The sequence below is a fragment of the Bacidia gigantensis genome, assembly GCF_019456465.1.
Source record: "Bacidia gigantensis strain McMullin 20006 chromosome Unknown contig_132, whole genome shotgun sequence".
NCBI lineage: Eukaryota > Fungi > Ascomycota > Lecanoromycetes > Lecanorales > Ramalinaceae > Bacidia > Bacidia gigantensis.
The window spans coordinates 383,973-401,377 of NW_025408592.1; the positions used below are offsets into that span (position 1 = coordinate 383,973).

Sequence of the window (17,405 nt, forward strand, 5' to 3'; positions counted from 1 at the left end):
TAGGGAACCGAAATGACGACCCATCACCAGGGCCCAAGATGCAAAGCCCACGCAGATATTCCATGGCCTCAAGGTGCAACCTCACTTTCACAATCGATAGCGATATCAGGACAACATGTCATGCACGCCGATCGCCGCTCGTCACTCGAACGACACGAAGGCTCGTAATCAGGATACTTTGCCATAGACAAACCTCCAGAGATATCCACGCGATGTCGCTTTCCCGTCACAGCTTCAACTACCGTCAAATTGATGATAAAACGGCCACTCCGCAATCATTAAGCCCACCATGCACAAGTCTACACTTAGGCCAGAAACACGGATTGCAGCCGGAGAATCCAAACGGTGATGCAAAACACCATTAACATGCGACCACGACCTCGCCCACACAACATCCTTACGCCTGACATGGAATGAAATCCGTGATTCCAGATATAGACGGGTACGAGGTTGAGTCTTAGGTTGTTTCATGCTCTGCGGCTGTCACGCGGGCGGGCCGTGTCTGGCAGCGCCACTCTGGAGAGGAGGGTTGACACACAGGCCACGGATGTCTTAATTGGGCTGGTGGAGTAGGGTAGGGTAGGGTAGGGACTCTGATTTCGGAGGGGTGGAGGGGGTGGGGAAGATGCGGTCATGTTGCTTAGTTCTCGGAAAGATCATCTGTGGTGGTCTCTATGTGCATGTAGCAATGGTTGAGTGAATGGCCAGGGCAGAGACATTACAGAGTAGTAAGATATCCATGAGAATCTATGAGGCACACATCGTCTGAGATTTAGGAAGACACCCACAAGCGATCGCTCGAGCGCATGTAGTCGCAATAAATGCCTGCATTGGGCTGTAAGTGCGTACGTCTTGCCCATCAAATCCAAGTCTCGAATCAGAAAATCTTTGATATCAATCATCTTGACATTCCTTTAGCCAATCCACATGCACACCATCGCTCGAAAGCAAGTCACCAACGCCCCGCTATTGTCGTATCAACATCCCCCGCCCCGACGCCGCCCTCCCCTACCTCCACTACAGCCCTTTCCCCCTCGCTCCCCACCCCATCATCGGGAGCCCATCCGATTGCTTCCCCTCGCCACAGTCTCAAACTTGATCCGTGGCGCATACCGTCTCCACAACTGTCGCTCCAGCCACGGCGTCAGGTTCTTACACTGGCTGACATCGAAATACTCCAGCTTGTGGCACCCATCCGCTATCGACTCGACCCCTTGCCCGGTGACGCGCACGCAGCCGCGGACGGAGAGTTCCTTCAACTCGAGCAGATGGAGGCCGATGGAGCGGAGAGAAGGGTCGGAGACGGCGCTGCCGCAGAAGGAGAGGTTGAGTTTGCGGAGATGGGGGCAGCCGAGGGCGAGGACTTCGGTTGCGGTGTCTGAGAGGGCGCAGCAGAAAGACTGTGAAGTATATCATTAGCGTTGTGACAGGAGACAGAGCATGTGGGAGGGGTGGTCATTACCAGGTCTAGATCTCGCAGTCCTTTCGCTGCATTGGTGAGGTAAACGATCGCATTATCCGTCAAATACGTACAATCGGCCAAACATAATTTCGTGAGTCGTGAGAATTGGAATTGGCCCCAGTGTTGGAAGCCGTTGTCTGTGATGGTCGTGCATCGCGTCAGATCGATCTGTTCGAGGCGCGAAGAAGCATGATATGCCATATGCGCCATTGAGCGATCGGTAACATGCTTGCAGTAGCTGAGCGTAAGGATCTTCAGTCTGGGACAGCCGAACACCGTGCCCGGAGGTGGGTGATGGTTAGGTACAGGAGCGCCGACGGACCGCGCTGCAGCGTGTCGCTGGTGCCCGTGCATGTCGTTCTGGCCCGGTGTGCCTTGCACGACCCAGCCGACAACTCGCTGTAAGAGGTTGTCGGAGACTTTGCGGCAGTTGCTGAGGTCGACTTCTTCCAGGCCTTTAGCTCGGTTTGCCATTTCGAGGACCGCCTGGGCGGTGATGTCCCAGACGCTGCGCATTCGCCATGTTGTCACGTTAGCGCCGCAGGCTGATGTAAGGGCAGCAAATCCTTCGTCACTGATGTGGAAGCAGTTACTGATGTCGACGGTTCGCGGTCGGGTGCCAACGAAAGGGCAGATATGGTTTATGAGGACTTGGTCTGTGATGATGCGGTTGTACAGAGCAAGGTTCAGTGTTCGCAGCAGCTCGGGCGATTCTTTCAAGAGCTTGGACCAGTGAAGTGAGACTAGCCGTAATCGCATAAGCTCTGGTAATTCGAATTGTTTGAAGACATTTATCAATACGTTGTCGGGAAATATGCCTTGACTATGTGCACTTGGTGAGCGTTTGATGCCGCTGGCTTTCGGCTTTCCTTGCTCAGGCGACAGCTCTCCCAGTCGATGCCGCCGTGACGGCGTCGTAGGTCGACTTCCAGGCGGCGAAGCACTTGTCACTCGATCTCTGCGTTCAGTCTCTTCCTCTTCGGTTATTGGAGGGGCTAGCGAGCTTCGCCTCGATCTATCGAACGACTTGCTGCTGTCAATGCTCATGAAAGGATCTGGGTCTACAGCTTCAGTGACAGGGACATCCTCAATCCTAGTCGGCTTATGTGGTGTAGCAGGCTTTTGGTCTGAGAAAGTCACAGTGGGTAAAGACTGCTTTTTCTTTGAGGTCTTTGAATTTCGATCCGCAATCCTCAACTTCTGAATAGGAGGTGTCGAGTCACTAGCATCCGACATGATCACGTCGCCGTCCGATGCAGTTTGTAGTCTTTGCCTCGCCGTCTTCTCGACCTGCTGTCTCACTGCTGGGGGACATTTAGCCCAGAAATTTAGCAAGACGTCTCCAGTGATCATGAGGCATTCAACAGAAGTGACAGAACGGACAGTCGCCGTCCGCCGTGGGGCCAATGACAGGCTGACTACTTCCCCAAAATATTGTCCTTGTTTCAAGCGAGCTTTGACTTGCGCCCCCCTTCGCAGACTTTGTCCAGCGCCGTTGGTCAAAGTCCTCAAATTCTGACCAGGAGCTTTCTCATCAATCACCTCCACTTCACCCCTCACGATAAAGAAGACTTCTCGTCCTTTAGAGTCTTGCTGGATAATGTCTGTGAATGGTGGATAGGTACAAGGCTGCGCGTTGAGACCCAAAAAGTGCAGCATTTCGGGAGGTAGATCGGAAAACAGAGGAAGCTCCTTGAGCAACTGCCTGACGTTGACCAAACCATCGCCTAAGGCACTGGAACTCGCTGCTTCCACAAGGCTTGGAGATGGCGATTTACGCTTTTTGTTGCCCTTGACACCGTTTACGATCACATCAATCATCTCCACGTCGCCATCTTCTACTTCTCTGGCGCGTTTTCCTCCGCGGCTTACCAATGTCTTTGGTTTATCGACGCTTGTAGCTGACTGACTTTCTTTCTTCTTCCTCTTGAGAATCGACAACCTCTCCGAAGCTTCATCTCTGATTGCTCGCTCCACTGTCGGAAACGCCGGCAACTCTTTGACTAAATCCTCCTTTTTGAGTGTGACGAGTAAGCACTTTGTTCTTGACACGATAGTCGCCGTACGAGGTATCTCCATGAGAATACCAATCTCCCCAAAGAAAGCACCAGGCTTGAGCTCAGCATATGTGCTTTCACCATCTCTTGATGTGACTGCCACCACTCCCCGGACCAGCCAGTACATTGCTTTGGCATCATCCCCTTCGGTCAAAATGTAATCATGAGGTGCATGCGATTGCGGCCGTAAATGCTTGCCAATGGCTGCTAGAAATGCTTCAGGAGCGGAGAGAAACAGCGGGAAAGATCGTATGCGGTCATACATGTCCAGCGGTATACCATGTATGGTAGATGCGGTGAGGGGAGAAGGTCTTATCGGTCTCGTAGGATTTGTATCTGAATTGAATGATCTGAACGTCGACAGGCTGTCGGGTGTTGAGGAGGCTGCACCCGCTTTGGCTGCAAAGGCGGAGCCCCCAGGCCTGTGACGCCGCATACTAGGCATTGGTCCTGCTTTTCTCCTCGATGTCCTATGTCTTGCAATACTCCCAACCGGAGATGGGAGTCTTCAGAACTCAGCAGCATCCCTCTTTGGCGCCCAGAGCATTGTCGGAAAGGTCAGGCGGGGCAAGATTAAAGGGTACGAGCAATGAGGAGGAAGTTGCCACCTCACGGAGGGAGAATGACTGTCCGCATTTGTAGATTGTCTTTTTCCCCCAGTGCTCGGGTTTCCAAAGCTTTCTGATGGACTCCTCGAATTATGTCCCCAGAGTTTGGGGAATAAAAATAGATCTGCAGCCTGCTACAGCCCACTGCTTCATACACTGGGGTGCTCCTTAGCCTCTTCCTCTTTTTTCTGTTGACCCCTCTCCCAGACCCACGCGATCCACTTTTGATCTCTGTAATGATTGGCAGAGCGCGTGCCTGTTTCTGATCCTCCTCTAGGATGGTGCAGGGCGTGCAGAATGCGCCGTGCGCGCTTCCTGAAGCTTGATGCTTGTGGTCTGTTCAGATGCCGGTTCTCAGGAATGAAAGCTGATAGGCGCTCAAAGACAGAGGCTCGGAAACAAGTGTGTCAGGTTCTGTATATGCGACAGCCTAAGCTTCTAGTGGGCTTCTAGTGACCTTCTCGAAGACGCGGCAGATATGACGTTCTGCTAGTAGGGCAGAAATATTCGACGATGTTGGAGCTATCGCCTCTCACCAAGATGGGTACAGATTTTGGCTCATGTCCCTTTGATCTCGCAGCAGCTGGACATGTATTTCTGCGGGGCAATGCAGCTTCAGCCTAGTGCATTGACAATACGCTAATGGCTGCCCTACGTCCACTCGTACAGCTACAACTAATTGGCCGTGCTCTCTCCCGGGCACGATAGTCGAATGTGCCTCTCGTATCCGTCCGATCAGCTCGGAGTCATGATATACCGCTAGATTCGACAGTCTCTGAGTCTGAGGTTGTGTTCTTCTATCTTATCCGCTTAGACAACATTGCTGGGCTTGGCAATGACGTAAGCCACATTAACCGCATCCGGAGGCAGAGCTATCTCTTGGCCAATGAACGCATTCTGTCTTGCTTGTCTGCAGACGCCCCTGTCTATCGATATATCCGAGGTAGAGGGGCAGTCCATCACTCCCATCAGAGGGCATCTAAGGCAAGCAATTGACGAATCTTGTCAGACCGAAGTCCAAAATAGCATCATCGCAGCACTAAAGTGACCCTTTTCCATAAGCTTCACCACTCGTCTCGGACATTATTGACGTAGTTCTGACAAAGCTCCAGCTGGTTTGGGCCGTTCCAGCCGGCTCGAGTTCTAGAAGCCCAGTCTTCACGGGTCCGTCAGATTGATCATAATAGGCAGCTGATGCCCACTGAATCACTGCAAGCTGTTCATACGAAGGACAGCACCTAGAAAAAAGCCACGCGCGACGCCCGTAACCCTGAATGCTCGCCCAAACCCCTTGCCAGCCTTGTTGACGGAACTTGCCATGCCGCGTGAACATGAAAAGAAAACTTTCAGAACGCGACCATCCTTCTCCCAGCGAGACACCGATCAAAGTCAAGCAAGAAGACCAATCCATCGACTTTTCTCAAGATGTCAAGAAGAAGCTGGGTACTGCCAGCCGGACTGGGACAGCATGCGATCGATGCAGAGTGAGCTCCCCTGCGGTACGGTACCCAGATACTGATCGATGGACTGTAGATTCGCAAAATGCGCTGCGATGACAATCCGGATGGGTGCGCGTCGTGTCGCCAAGCCCAAGCCGAATGTAAGACCACCGATAGAATAACTGGCAAAGCAACAGTGAGGGGATATGTAGAAAGCCTAGAGTCTCGGCTGGTAGAATTGGAGAATCAGAATCAAGAGTTGCAAGCACAGGTCCGGTTGCTGGGTGGACACGTCAAGCCACTCTCAAGGAGCGCAACGTCGTTGTCTGATCGATTACCTCGTACTGCGAACGGCACGCCCACATTGCGCCCGCAAAGCTCATTTAGCAGCCTTACCGCTTCAGGTCTCCCACTCAGAGGGTCTTCGCAAAACCGCGTAGAGACCACACAGCGTTCAGAAAATGTGAACGGCATACTCGGTGATCGCGGTCGCCTTGATGACTCCAGGAACGCTCCTGGTGGCAATACTTATTTCGGTATATCGAGTGGAAACAGCCTGCTCAGTACTGTGCGTGGCACGTCTATGAATGTCCTAGGTATGGAGATCGATCTCACAGACTATCTTTCTCCTGACATTGATGAACCTGATCCGTCACATGCCGGTCTACGACTCTACAACAAGTCGTATCATGCTTTCGTGCAGACGGCCTTTGGCTGGGGTCCCAAAGTGCTCGAGGTCAAGCTGCCGCCGAAGAGTGAGGGCTTTCATTTTGCTGAAATTTTCTTTCGCATAACCCATCCTTTCTGCCCAGTGGCTCACAAACCAACCTTCATGAAATTAGTAAGTATCACAAAGAAATCGTGAAATCAGATGCTGACTTAGTGTTGAAGCTCAACCGCATGTATGACGACCCGACATTCAAGCCTTTAGATGCGGAGACGGCCTTGGTACATGCGATGTTCGCTACATGCTACTGGCAATTTGCGTCCCGCAATGCCCGTGACGCAGAACATCAAAAAGAACTTAATGCCTCTTCTAATCTTCATTACCATTATGCACTTGGCTTTTTTCCCCAGCTAATGGCAAGCCATAAGCTGGCTGATGTCCAAGCACTGGCATTGCTATGTATTCACCTGAGAAACTTTCCAAAACCTGGTGCTTCATGGATGCTGACCTCGATCACTTTAAATCTGGCCATTGAGCTTGGCCTTCATCGATCAGCGAAAAACTGGCCTGCGACAGTGAAGCGAAATTTGCTCGAGATTGAAATTAGGAAGCGCGTCTTCTGGACTATCAACTGGATACACGTACTCGTTGGTGGCAGTCTTGGAAGACCGATGGCTCTAAAATCCGGAGACTGGGATGTTGAGATGCCTGAGCCGATCGATGATGACCTTCTCAGTGAGAACAGTATGGACACAAGCGCACCCGGCAAATGCAACTTTACTGTTGGGATGGAAAATTTCAAGGTGATGCCTATCTACATAGATCTCTACAATAACATCTATGCGGTCACACGAACCCCTCAGGATTATGAGGCAATGGTGCGAGACTTGGAGAAGAGAATTGAAGAGTTCAAGAAAGGATGGCCTCGCGAGCTCGTTGACGAGTCTGCTGCTGAAAATGAACTTGGTCGTATTCATGTGCAATATCTCTATCTCTGGCAACTACACATCCGTCTATTGTTGCGACATCCATCGTTGTCTTTGGCATCGTCCAAGCAATTAAACGCGGAGAATCTTACGGTATGTCTAGAAGTCTCCAAAGAAATTCTCGAACACGTCAAGATTTTGCAAAAATGGAAAGGTATGGACATCACGTGGCAGACGTTTGCTCTGTTCGTACTTGCAATAGCTACAACGTTATATGGTCATTGCGAACGAAAGGCTCAGATAAGCTTGCGGGATCTCGAAATTCTCAAGCAGGACATGAGGGACTGGCTTTGCATAATTTTCGAACTCGACAGTCTTCTCGGTAAACGTCTTGTCATACCCTTGTCAATCAGCTGCTAACCATATGAAAGGAGCTGGAAATCGTCTCGCAAATCGTGTGAATCAGCTTGTCAGCGAAACGCTCACTGAGCTTTCCCAACATATGATCGCCAGAGCTGCACCTCCACCACATGTTCCGCAAGCAAGTAAAGCGTCTACGCAATCATCTATACAACTAGACCAAATTCCTATAAACAACAGCTATCAATCTTACCCGCATTACTCGCGAATGAACAGTAACGGCCAAGCCAAAGCTTCTACGCCTGAAAATCGCTACGTCCAAACAAGCTCGGACCTGGTGCAAGCTTATCCAAATCCACAGCAATACGCCTACCAAGCGCCATACGAGAGTAGTCGCAACAATTTTGCTCCGAGCCTACAGCAATCGAATCCGTTAGCTACCACCGCTACTGCAGCCAACGCTTACATGTCTACTTACCCGCCAAATACTTTTCCGAATAATTATCCTTCACAAAACTCGGACCCATATCAGATCCCAGGAAGTCCAAGTTCATGGCGTCAATTTACTGGCAACGTCTTGCCCAACTTCGAAAATGCCCCCTCAGACTTCATGTCTTCTGCGTCGGCGCTAATGCAAATGGGTAGCAGTGGAACCTCGGACATGAACATGCCACAAGGCAACACGTCTGGGGATACCGCACTGTGGCCTTGGGTTGTCTCGGAATACAATGCAGGTAACGGATAAAACCTGCATTCTATCAAAAGCTCCTACCTGAAAGACAGAAATATTTCCTTTAAAGATATTTAAAGGTGACTGAGAAAGCTGGGCGTTGATTTCAAATCCTCTATGGTAGGACCCCCATGAGGCCAAGGGAGTGCCACGATTCTGAGGAAAGGTGAGTGTACGAATCTTGTACGATTTATGGGATGTGGGAGGTTATGGAAGCATTATCATCGTGAAGAAAGGGGAGCACTTGAGATCCTGAGACGATCCTGTGACCGTCCCACAGCGTACTGCATAGAGAGAGAGGATGGAATAGAATTGATTTTACTACCAAGAATTGAGCATTTTGATATGAACTTCCCCATCAGCCGATGCTAATCACGAGACCGCAATCTTACGCCTCATCCAACCGTCAGACTACCTCTTCCGATTCTGCAGTCCCAGTATCTGCACCATCCTGATAAATATGTTCAAAAAGTCCAGCTCAAGCGAAATGCTCTCGTTGACGGGATCCTTTTTCATGAATCCTCGCTCGGCCAATCTCGCATGATGTAATATCTTTTGCGTATCCCACAACGTGAAGCCTCCGAATACAGCGAGTCCACCATACAGCCAGATATTCTCCGTCCACATCAACGTCCGTGTTGCTGTTGCAGGCAGTAAGAGGGGAGCAAAGCCGGAAACTGCGACAAGCGCGCAACCCGCTAAAAGGGGTCCGCCGAGCCAAAGATATTTCTCCTGCTTGGCTGTCGCGCCGACGAAGGAGATACTGCCCATCATGGCAACGGTGTAGAGGCCTGCTCGGGCGAGGAGGGCAGGCTGAAGGAACAGAAGGGGTGAGAGGACTAAGGCTTGAGATACGTTGAAGACGGACCAGAGGGCGTATTTCGGTACGTAGCTGTGGTGTACGTCAGCACCAGAGTAGCCAGAAATCGAGGGCGCGGAATATACTCACTTTTCAGGCGCCACCATCCTCGTCCCTAACATACTCCCAATACTCAACACTAAGCCTCCACCAACAACGACCCACGGACTCATGCTCATCAACCGGTAGGACCACCCGCTCCTGTGCAGCGCTGTCGCCGCCACACCGATCATACCTAGCCCTAGTCCCGTGTGCATGAATGTGTCGTTGAGGTACTGCCGCTCAAAGGGTGGCATGCCTCCATCTTCGCGCGTCTCGCGGTTGAAGACCAGGTTAGTGGCGAGGATGCCGCCGCCGACGAGAGTGGCGCCATAGAGGAGCCGTTGCGTTAAGTTGCCGGAGGCGGCAGGGTTGGCGTAGTTGGCTGAGGGCGTGTTGTAGCTGCGTTTCGAGAAGGCATGGCGAGCTTGTGAGAGGAGGGGCGAGGGTTTGTTGAAAGTGGATGTAGAAGTGGTGCTCTGGCGGGAAGCTTGATGGAAAGCTCGGAGGGGTGCTTTGGTGGTCTTTGGGAGCTGTTTGAGGGTCAGGGTAAGAGCGAAAGGGCGTCGGACCACGAAGGCCATGATGTCTGTTGGTCTTGAATTTCTCTCAAGTGATGCTGGCGGATGAGAATCGCTGTAGAAAGAGTGAGAAGGTGGAGCAGCGGATGGAAGAATGTATAGAATGGATCAAGCTCGAGGCTAATCTCAACTAGCTCTAGCTCTATATGACCTCATGTCATTGGCTGGCGGGGTTTCTGTAAAGGCATGAGTGTGAGGCTCGAGTTTGATTTACGATTTGGTGGTTGCGGAGTACTTCGGGAGACTGGGTAGGTGACTGAGACTCTCTAGCACAGACGATGCCACCGACTGAGCAGACTCCCCTGATTACAACTGTCATCGTCACTCCTCCCCGCCCACGTTATTCGCATAGCTATGTTCGTCGCTTCTGCACCGCTGCACTGAGTCTTACACTTGTCGTTATTATCATTCTATTTCTCGTTCCTGGTCGCTGGCTACCGGGTAATCCATCGGAGAGTGAGTGGTTTCCGTGGCGGCACAGCGGGGTGTGGCCGACCAAGTATGGTCTGAGCTACAATGGGTTGCAAAAGATAATGCTTGAGACGCCGAACAGGGAGAATATAAGAGCCTCGAGTAAACACTACTCGTCGGGGCCACATCTAGCAGGGAGAAACTACAGCCTTGCTTTGTGGACTAGCGAGCTATGGCAAAGCTATGGTCTTGAGAGCACTATCGTGGATTACGACGTATATTTGAACTATCCTTTAACGCACTCGTTGGCATTGTTAGAGTCCATAGAGGGCTCAACCAACGACAAGCCTGGGAGTCTGAGCGTCAAGTATCAATTCAGTCTCGAAGAGGATCAATTGGAAGAAGATCCAACCAGCCGACTCGACACAAGCGTACCGACCTTTCATGGCTATGGCGCAAACGGCAACGTGACTGGCCGCTATGTATTTGCTAATTACGGCACAATTAAAGACTACGATGATCTCCTCAAACTAAATGTCAATCTTGACGGGCTAATTGCAGTCGTCAAGTATGGGAAGATATTCAGGGGCTTAAAAGTGAAGCGTGCGCAAGAGCTTGGAATGATTGGTGTCATCATATATTCCGATCCCGGAGATGATGGCGATGTCCTCGAACAAAACGGGTTCGATCCGTACCCAGCAGGACCAGCAAGGCAGCCAAGCAGCGTTCAGCGCGGTAGTGTACAGTATATCAGTAGGTGCTCCCTACATCTATTGATGTTAAGGTACCATGATTGACAGAGGTAGACATCGTCAGCGGAGATCCGACTACTCCAGGCTATCCTTCGAAGCCTGGTGTGCCTCGGCAAGATCCTCACTATGGTACTCCCACCATCCCTTCTCAGCCTATCTCCTATCAGGAAGCGATTCCAATATTAAAATCCTTGAATGGTCATGGCCCCAAAGCGTCCGAAATCAACCAAGATTGGGATGGAGGGAAGCTTGGCTATAAAGGTGTAGAATACAACATTGGTCCCTCTCTACCCGGTTTGCAACTCAATCTAGCAGTTCAAAATGAGTTTGTCACAACTCCTCTCTGGGATGTGATTGGCGTCATTAATGGTACACTGCAAGATGAGGTTGTTATCATCGGTAATCACCGAGATGCTTGGATCGCAGGAGGCGCTGGTGATCCTAACAGTGGCTCTGCGGTGTTAAATGAAGTGATACGCAGCTTTAGTGTTGCTCTGGAGCATGGATGGAAGCCGCTTCGGACCATCGTCTTTGCCAGCTGGGATGGCGAAGAATACTCGCTGATAGGATCCACTGAATGGGTCGAAGAACATATGCCGTGGCTGAAGAAAGCTGCTGTTGCTTACATCAACGTTGATGTGGCCTGCACTGGCCCTGGTTTTCGAACACAGGCTTCTCCACTATTGCACAAGGCTTTGTATGAGGCGACGTCCATTGTGCAGTCTCCAAATCAAACTATTCAAGGACAGACAGTTCGTGATGTATGGAATGGCCATATCTCTCCAATGGGTTCAGGGAGTGATTTCACCGCTTTTCAGGATTTTGCGGGCATCCCGGCATTGGACATGGCATTCACTCCTATCCTTGGGAGCGCTATATATCATTATCATAGCAACTATGATAGTTTCTACTGGATGGAAAACTTTGGAGACAGCGGATGGCATTATCATGCTACTATGGCGAAAATATGGGGAGTCCTTACTGCATCTTTGGTGCAGAATCCTATCATTGGCTTCAACGTTACAAATTACGCTGAAAGCCTGCAAACATACCTGGAGCTCGTAAGAACTAATGCAAGCGCTTCAGTAGACCCAAGCATTCGCTCTACCGCATTCCCAGCGATTGAAGAAGCAATCGAGCATCTACATGAAGCAGCTTCAGCATTTGATACCGAGGCCCATGGTTTATCGACCCGAGCAGCAGCAGGTCTGCCGTGGTGGAGGGTGTGGAGAAAAGCACGGCTGCGCCGAGAAATAAAAGAAGTAAACACGCAATATCAGTACTTTGAGCGGAAGTTCTTGTATGAGAAAGGACTCGATAGCCGGCCGCTTTTCAAACATGTGGTTTTCGCACCAGGATTATGGACGGGTTACGCCGGTGCAACGTTCCCTGGATTGATAGAGGCTGTCGATTTTGGAGATAAAGATGATGTTGACGTGAGTCACCCTCCGTTAGTTCTACCAGTTGTGATACTAATGAAATTTTCGTAGCGTTGGAGTGGCATCATTGAAGATTGCATCAATGAAGCTACAAAACTGCTATCGGTATGAATATGAAATGACCTATAACTTACATACGACTACCCTATAACACATATGCTGTACATAATTGACTATACAAGAGTTGCTTACCCAGCTCAAAACAACATTGATTGCTCACATACGTACATCAGTCTTGACCATTTGAATGTCAGGCATTCCGTACTCACATATGAGGTCCTGGCTTGCCAGCCGTCAGCCGTCACGCATGTAGGCCTCGATCGACCGCCTAAGCCAATACCATTGCGGTTCATACCCCAAGAAGCTTTTGCAATTAACAGGATCAGATATGGTACGGCATGCGGACCCAGAGCTCTAAGTGGCAAAACTCTTGTGCGTGCAGGAACATCGCGGACTTTGTCATACCAGTGAAGGAGGCCCCCTTGCCTTGATTTCAAGTGTCCCATTTCCTCGTCTTTGCCTCGAAATTACTTGATCTTGGGTGACACAAGAAGCAAGCGTGTGCATGATCACGTTTGCGTGATTTACTCTCTTGTCAACTTATGCCTTGGGTCAAACATGGCCGCTAGGTTACGCAATACACCTCATAGATGAACAGTTCTCAGATTGTGTAGAACTAGCCTCTAAATATCAGGTCTCCTAAGGGCCAGATAATCTCATCACGGAAAGTACTGCAATCCAATGTTCCTATTGTGTCCTTCGCAGCTCCAATCGATCCAACGCGCAAACTAATCGACCGTGCCGACGTACAGGAATCTATGATTAGAGAAGCCCCCTTTCACCTGCAATAGTCTTCTGGCCTGTCGAGAAAACTGATCAAAACGGCCTCATGTCTTTACTTTCTCAATACTCTCAAGACATTTCATAATGAATCTATGCAATTTTTGCTCTTCAGTCCCACTCGGCCTTTTTTCCGTTGATCGCAACAAGCAATGCACAATAGATCTTCCCTTGCCACCCTACAGTCATCCGGCACATCTGGCTGCGAGCTTTGCAAATTATTTCTGCATTCGATTGAAACGCGTCGTCAAAGATATGCCGGATACTATCGACCGCCCGGCTAATGGCCAAAAAAGGGTTCTGTAACTCTGACCAGTACCAAATTCGAACAGCAATAAGGTTCGATAAATTATATGACTGAGGGAGGGTTCAGAGGAACCCTTGTACCAACCGACAGAAGACGATTGTTGGAATGAGTTGGTGAAGTGCGAGATTACCTTCGTCAGATATGAATTTTGACAGCGCCAAGGCACTCTGGAAGGCCATTGCAATCAGGACGGTGCAATTGCTCTGACAATTGTCTTATGATCTATCATGAATAGATGATTTGAAGCCAGAAGGTACACTGATTTATAGATTGAACCTGGCTATCTCTGCTGAAGGCCTGCTGATGGAACAGGTATATTGTGAGCACCGCTCCACAATCTAGTTGTGACTGCTATCTTCGTAGCATTTGCCGGAGGTCCCTTGAGTTCTTGATCTAGATAGTCGCCAATTGTGTGCCGTGTCAGAGACGTAAGATACCTCTTCTTGACCTATTCATGGTTCATGCAGGTTCCTCTCTCCTAGATTCTAGCCTAACATAAGCCTTTAATGAATGACAAGGACTAATTCGTAGTACACCTACAACAGAAGCCAGGAGATGCACGTTGAGTGAATCCGATAACTTGGAATTTGAAAAGGTAAACGGTTTTGAGGCGAAATCCTGAATATGCATTCCTTTTTTTCATTAATACTGCTTTCACAAGTAGATGTCTCCTCGTCTTATTCCATCGGAGTATCTTCTGACTGACGCTCAACCAAGCTTATCTCGTTGTTCGGCGACAGGCATAGGTCTTTGTGTACACACCGCCAGACCAGCTCCTCTTGATTGGCTGTCCAAGGTTCTCATTTGCCTGTATTATGAGTGGAGGCAGCGGTAGAAGTTCTCTGCATGCCACAGGATTTGTATATTTTTTCTCTGAGAACCTTGCCAGACTAGAGCCAGCCATCTCCGAAGGGCACTAACCGTCAGTGCCGTCACAGACTGGATGCAGAACCAGGAAGTCTGCCTTCTCGAAAGCTTGTGATCTGTGCTTTGTGGATGAAGCTCTATTGGTAAAGTTCGCAAGTTCCTTCTTTTTTAATTCTCTTGTCCCCTTTTTAGGCACCTTTAATGTTTCAGAACCTTGTTTTGTGGTTCAATCAGTTGGCAGAGGTGAAAGATATATCTAAAGCACGCGAATGGGACTTGGTATCGAGCCTTGAACAACGCGTCGACACAACCGAAATGCTCTATGCCATTGCGGTGCCTACTTTTTCAACCAGGTAATAGTAGTGTAATTGCGGTATCGCCCGAACTAGGAAGAAAAATGAGTTTAACACTTCATCTACCAAAGATCTCAAGAACAAAGCAGTGTACACACTGAGGGTCTCCCTTTCTATGCGTTCAAGTACAACGATAGAGACGAAAATAAGTGCAAAAGGACATTCTGGGACACAAGAACCTCATCATGAAGCTAGAAGGACATGTAAGGGTCATGTATCTTGCCATTGAATAAGTGAATTTGGAGAAACTCAACATATCCGAGCGCGTGTGAGTGACGGCAAATCAGGATATATATTCACTCGGCATTTCTCAAGGCTTTCGTGGGCATATCAAGTAATGGCGTGATGTTAGATTATGTCAACGAATGAGCAATACTGCAAGAGCTGCTTGAGAGGGTGGGATATAAATAAAAAGAAGGAACCGAGCCAAGTAGGTCAATATATGCTTGGATCTAGCCTCGGTGAGGTACGTATATTAATTAATCTTGTGACTATTTCACAAGAGCATACTTCACAAGATTGCATGAGAGTTAGCAAAGCATGTCAGATAATGTCAGGAGAATGTGTCAAAGCTTTGAATAAGATCAGTGAAGCGTTAAGTCCCTCATGTCATTGAATATACCTGACTATGTCGCCGAGCGTGAATATCCGCCACTCGCTAGCCGTTGTTGACTTGTGATTGCCGTTCAGTCATTCATGAAAATAGCTGGGTTATGTTGAGGTCTTTTGCCTGATGGTACGCTACTATAATACCTTGTGATTCTGCACACCGTTGCCTAGCACCTTATGGTCTGTAGCGGAGTCGTCCCTTTGGTCAACATCATCGTGGTACTTTGGGGCACGTCGGATATCAGAAGTCACCCCTCCGTCCTCAACATCAACTTCATCAGTATATCTGGCTTCATCCTCAATCTCTTGGGTGTCGTCTTTTGCCGTCCCACCAAAGCCGTCCATCTCTACTAACCACCATACAGGAAAGGCGGCAACAATAGCACAAGCCGCGAGTGTCCACCAGGGTAAGATGCCGTACCCGATTTTAACACCCAAAGTGAAAGTCCAGCCCCCTGTAGCCGGCCCAGCAGCCCTACCAAGTGCGCTGAGACTGACCGCAAAGCCATTTAAAGTTCCCAGGATCCGTAGGCTCTTTGCACTGTTCGTAAGTAAGATCGTAGTGCAGGGAAAGGCGAAAATTGCTGCCCAGCATTTGAACATCATAATGACAAAGAGACCTATTTGCTGCGAGATCTGCGTGGGCAAAAGGGCAGTAAATGGAGTTGCGACGTAGACAAGCGGGAACATGATCACAACAAGCTTCAAACAGTTCAACACGCCCCACCGTCGTGCTAAGACAGGGAAGATGGCGAATTGAATAAAGCAGCCGATGACTGCATAGAGCATGAAAATTAGCCCTATCCGATCTGAATCTATTCCAAAGCCACCAGTGAATTTGAATGGAAGTTGCTGGTCTGGATCTGAAGATCGGTCTGTCCGTCGAGGATAGTGCATGAAGATAGGCAGGAGTTGATCGTAAGCGATTGAGTGCATAGCTAGCAAAGCATACGTCAGGAGATTCAAGTTGGATTGGTACCAGAAGACTTCGCGGTATGTTGGAGGTGCAAGCCTCAATGGTGCAGGTTGATGGTCTCCATCTTGCGTGAGTGTAGCAGCTGAAGAATCCCTTGAATGTTTCATCATCGGAGACGACTGTTCTTCTTGTAAGAAGCTCTTGACCTTTTTCCGTTGAAATGGCCGAAGTAGAAGACTTCCTAATGCTCTTCCATAGTCACGGCGGTGCTTCTTAGATTCAAGAGTCTCTTGTAGAAATAGAATTCCTACGCTGAGGCCGACGAGAAAGAAGAGACTCGCAATCATGTTCGGAAGAGCAAAGGGATATTGTTGAAAGAAGCGACTTTTGCCAAAGAGGCCGGGGTGCCTGGTGGCGGGCTTTGCAAGAGCTCCGCCAAACGCTGGCCCGAATATACTTCCAATGGTCCATACAAGTGGCATTACTGAAAAGGCCCGGGGCTGAAGTTCTTTCTGAGGGACTAGCTCTGCTACCATTGTCCTCATTGTTCCAACATTACCATTACAAGCACCAGCTATAGATCTTGATGCGATTGCCCAAGACAGCGTTTTCGAGAAGCCGAACAATAGACTTGTTATCATAATACCAAGCATACCACACATGATAACCGGCTTTCTTCCAAATCTATCCGCAGCACGTCCCCAGAAAACGCCAGTCACGGCTTGACTGAGGGAAAATACAGCCGATGCTATCCCTGCCCATTTTGAGACGTCTTTCTTCGGGATATCAAAGCTTTCGATCATCTCAGGGAGGTATGGAAAGACCGAAGAGAGGGCAATAGGTTCGGCAACTCGACATATCGAGAGAATGATCAGTTGTTGCACTGGCAGCTTCGCCTGCTTTCCTTCGAGCCCCATGTTGGTACTGAATGAACAATGTAGTGGACGAGTTGAAGAGCATCCCCTGCCTGGCTGATTCGTGGCATACGTATTTCAAATCTCTTGAGTCATACTAAGGTGACCTTGGTGGCAAGTTGTTGAGTGGGCTTTTTTCCTAGCCAGAACCACACGTAACGGTCTGCCCCACGTACACCGCCTTTCCTCTAGGCAGCTTGCGCGCCCGTCTGATATCGCAATAATGCATAGCGGAAACCATGCTTGCAATTTGCAAGCTAGATATATCG

General features: G+C 49.5%; 5 protein-coding genes across 5 annotated transcripts; 2 read left to right on the forward strand and 3 right to left on the reverse strand.

Annotated features, from left to right (window-relative positions):
* Nucleotides 1-1,049: 1,049 nt before the first annotated feature.
* KY384_001388 (uncharacterized protein) lies at nucleotides 1,050-3,964 on the reverse strand (the record flags this gene model as incomplete). Its single annotated transcript, XM_044809918.1, has 2 exons — nucleotides 1,050-1,378; nucleotides 1,402-3,964. 2 exons carry the CDS (start codon nucleotides 3,962-3,964, stop codon nucleotides 1,050-1,052), a joined length of 2,892 nt encoding a protein of 963 aa, XP_044672930.1.
* A 1,494-nt stretch (nucleotides 3,965-5,458) lies between these two features.
* Nucleotides 5,459-8,264, forward strand: KY384_001389 (uncharacterized protein; the record flags this gene model as incomplete). Its single annotated transcript, XM_044809919.1, has 4 exons — nucleotides 5,459-5,611; nucleotides 5,733-6,407; nucleotides 6,458-7,541; nucleotides 7,591-8,264. 4 exons carry the CDS (start codon nucleotides 5,459-5,461, stop codon nucleotides 8,262-8,264), a joined length of 2,586 nt encoding a protein of 861 aa, XP_044672931.1.
* A 396-nt stretch (nucleotides 8,265-8,660) lies between these two features.
* On the reverse strand, nucleotides 8,661-9,731 carry KY384_001390 (uncharacterized protein; the record flags this gene model as incomplete). The annotated part of the gene is made up of 2 exons (XM_044809920.1): nucleotides 8,661-9,141; nucleotides 9,199-9,731. 2 exons carry the CDS (start codon nucleotides 9,729-9,731, stop codon nucleotides 8,661-8,663), a joined length of 1,014 nt encoding a protein of 337 aa, XP_044672932.1.
* Nucleotides 9,732-10,006: 275 nt separating this feature from the next.
* Nucleotides 10,007-12,381, forward strand: KY384_001391 (uncharacterized protein; the record flags this gene model as incomplete). The annotated part of the gene is made up of 2 exons (XM_044809921.1): nucleotides 10,007-10,892; nucleotides 10,940-12,381. The coding sequence occupies 2 exons, from the start codon at nucleotides 10,007-10,009 to the stop codon at nucleotides 12,379-12,381; spliced, it is 2,328 nt and encodes a 775-aa protein (XP_044672933.1).
* Nucleotides 12,382-15,441: 3,060 nt separating this feature from the next.
* Nucleotides 15,442-17,139, reverse strand: KY384_001392 (uncharacterized protein; the record flags this gene model as incomplete). The annotated part of the gene is made up of 1 exon (XM_044809922.1): nucleotides 15,442-17,139. One exon carries the CDS (start codon nucleotides 17,137-17,139, stop codon nucleotides 15,442-15,444), a length of 1,698 nt encoding a protein of 565 aa, XP_044672934.1.
* Nucleotides 17,140-17,405: the final 266 nt, after the last annotated feature.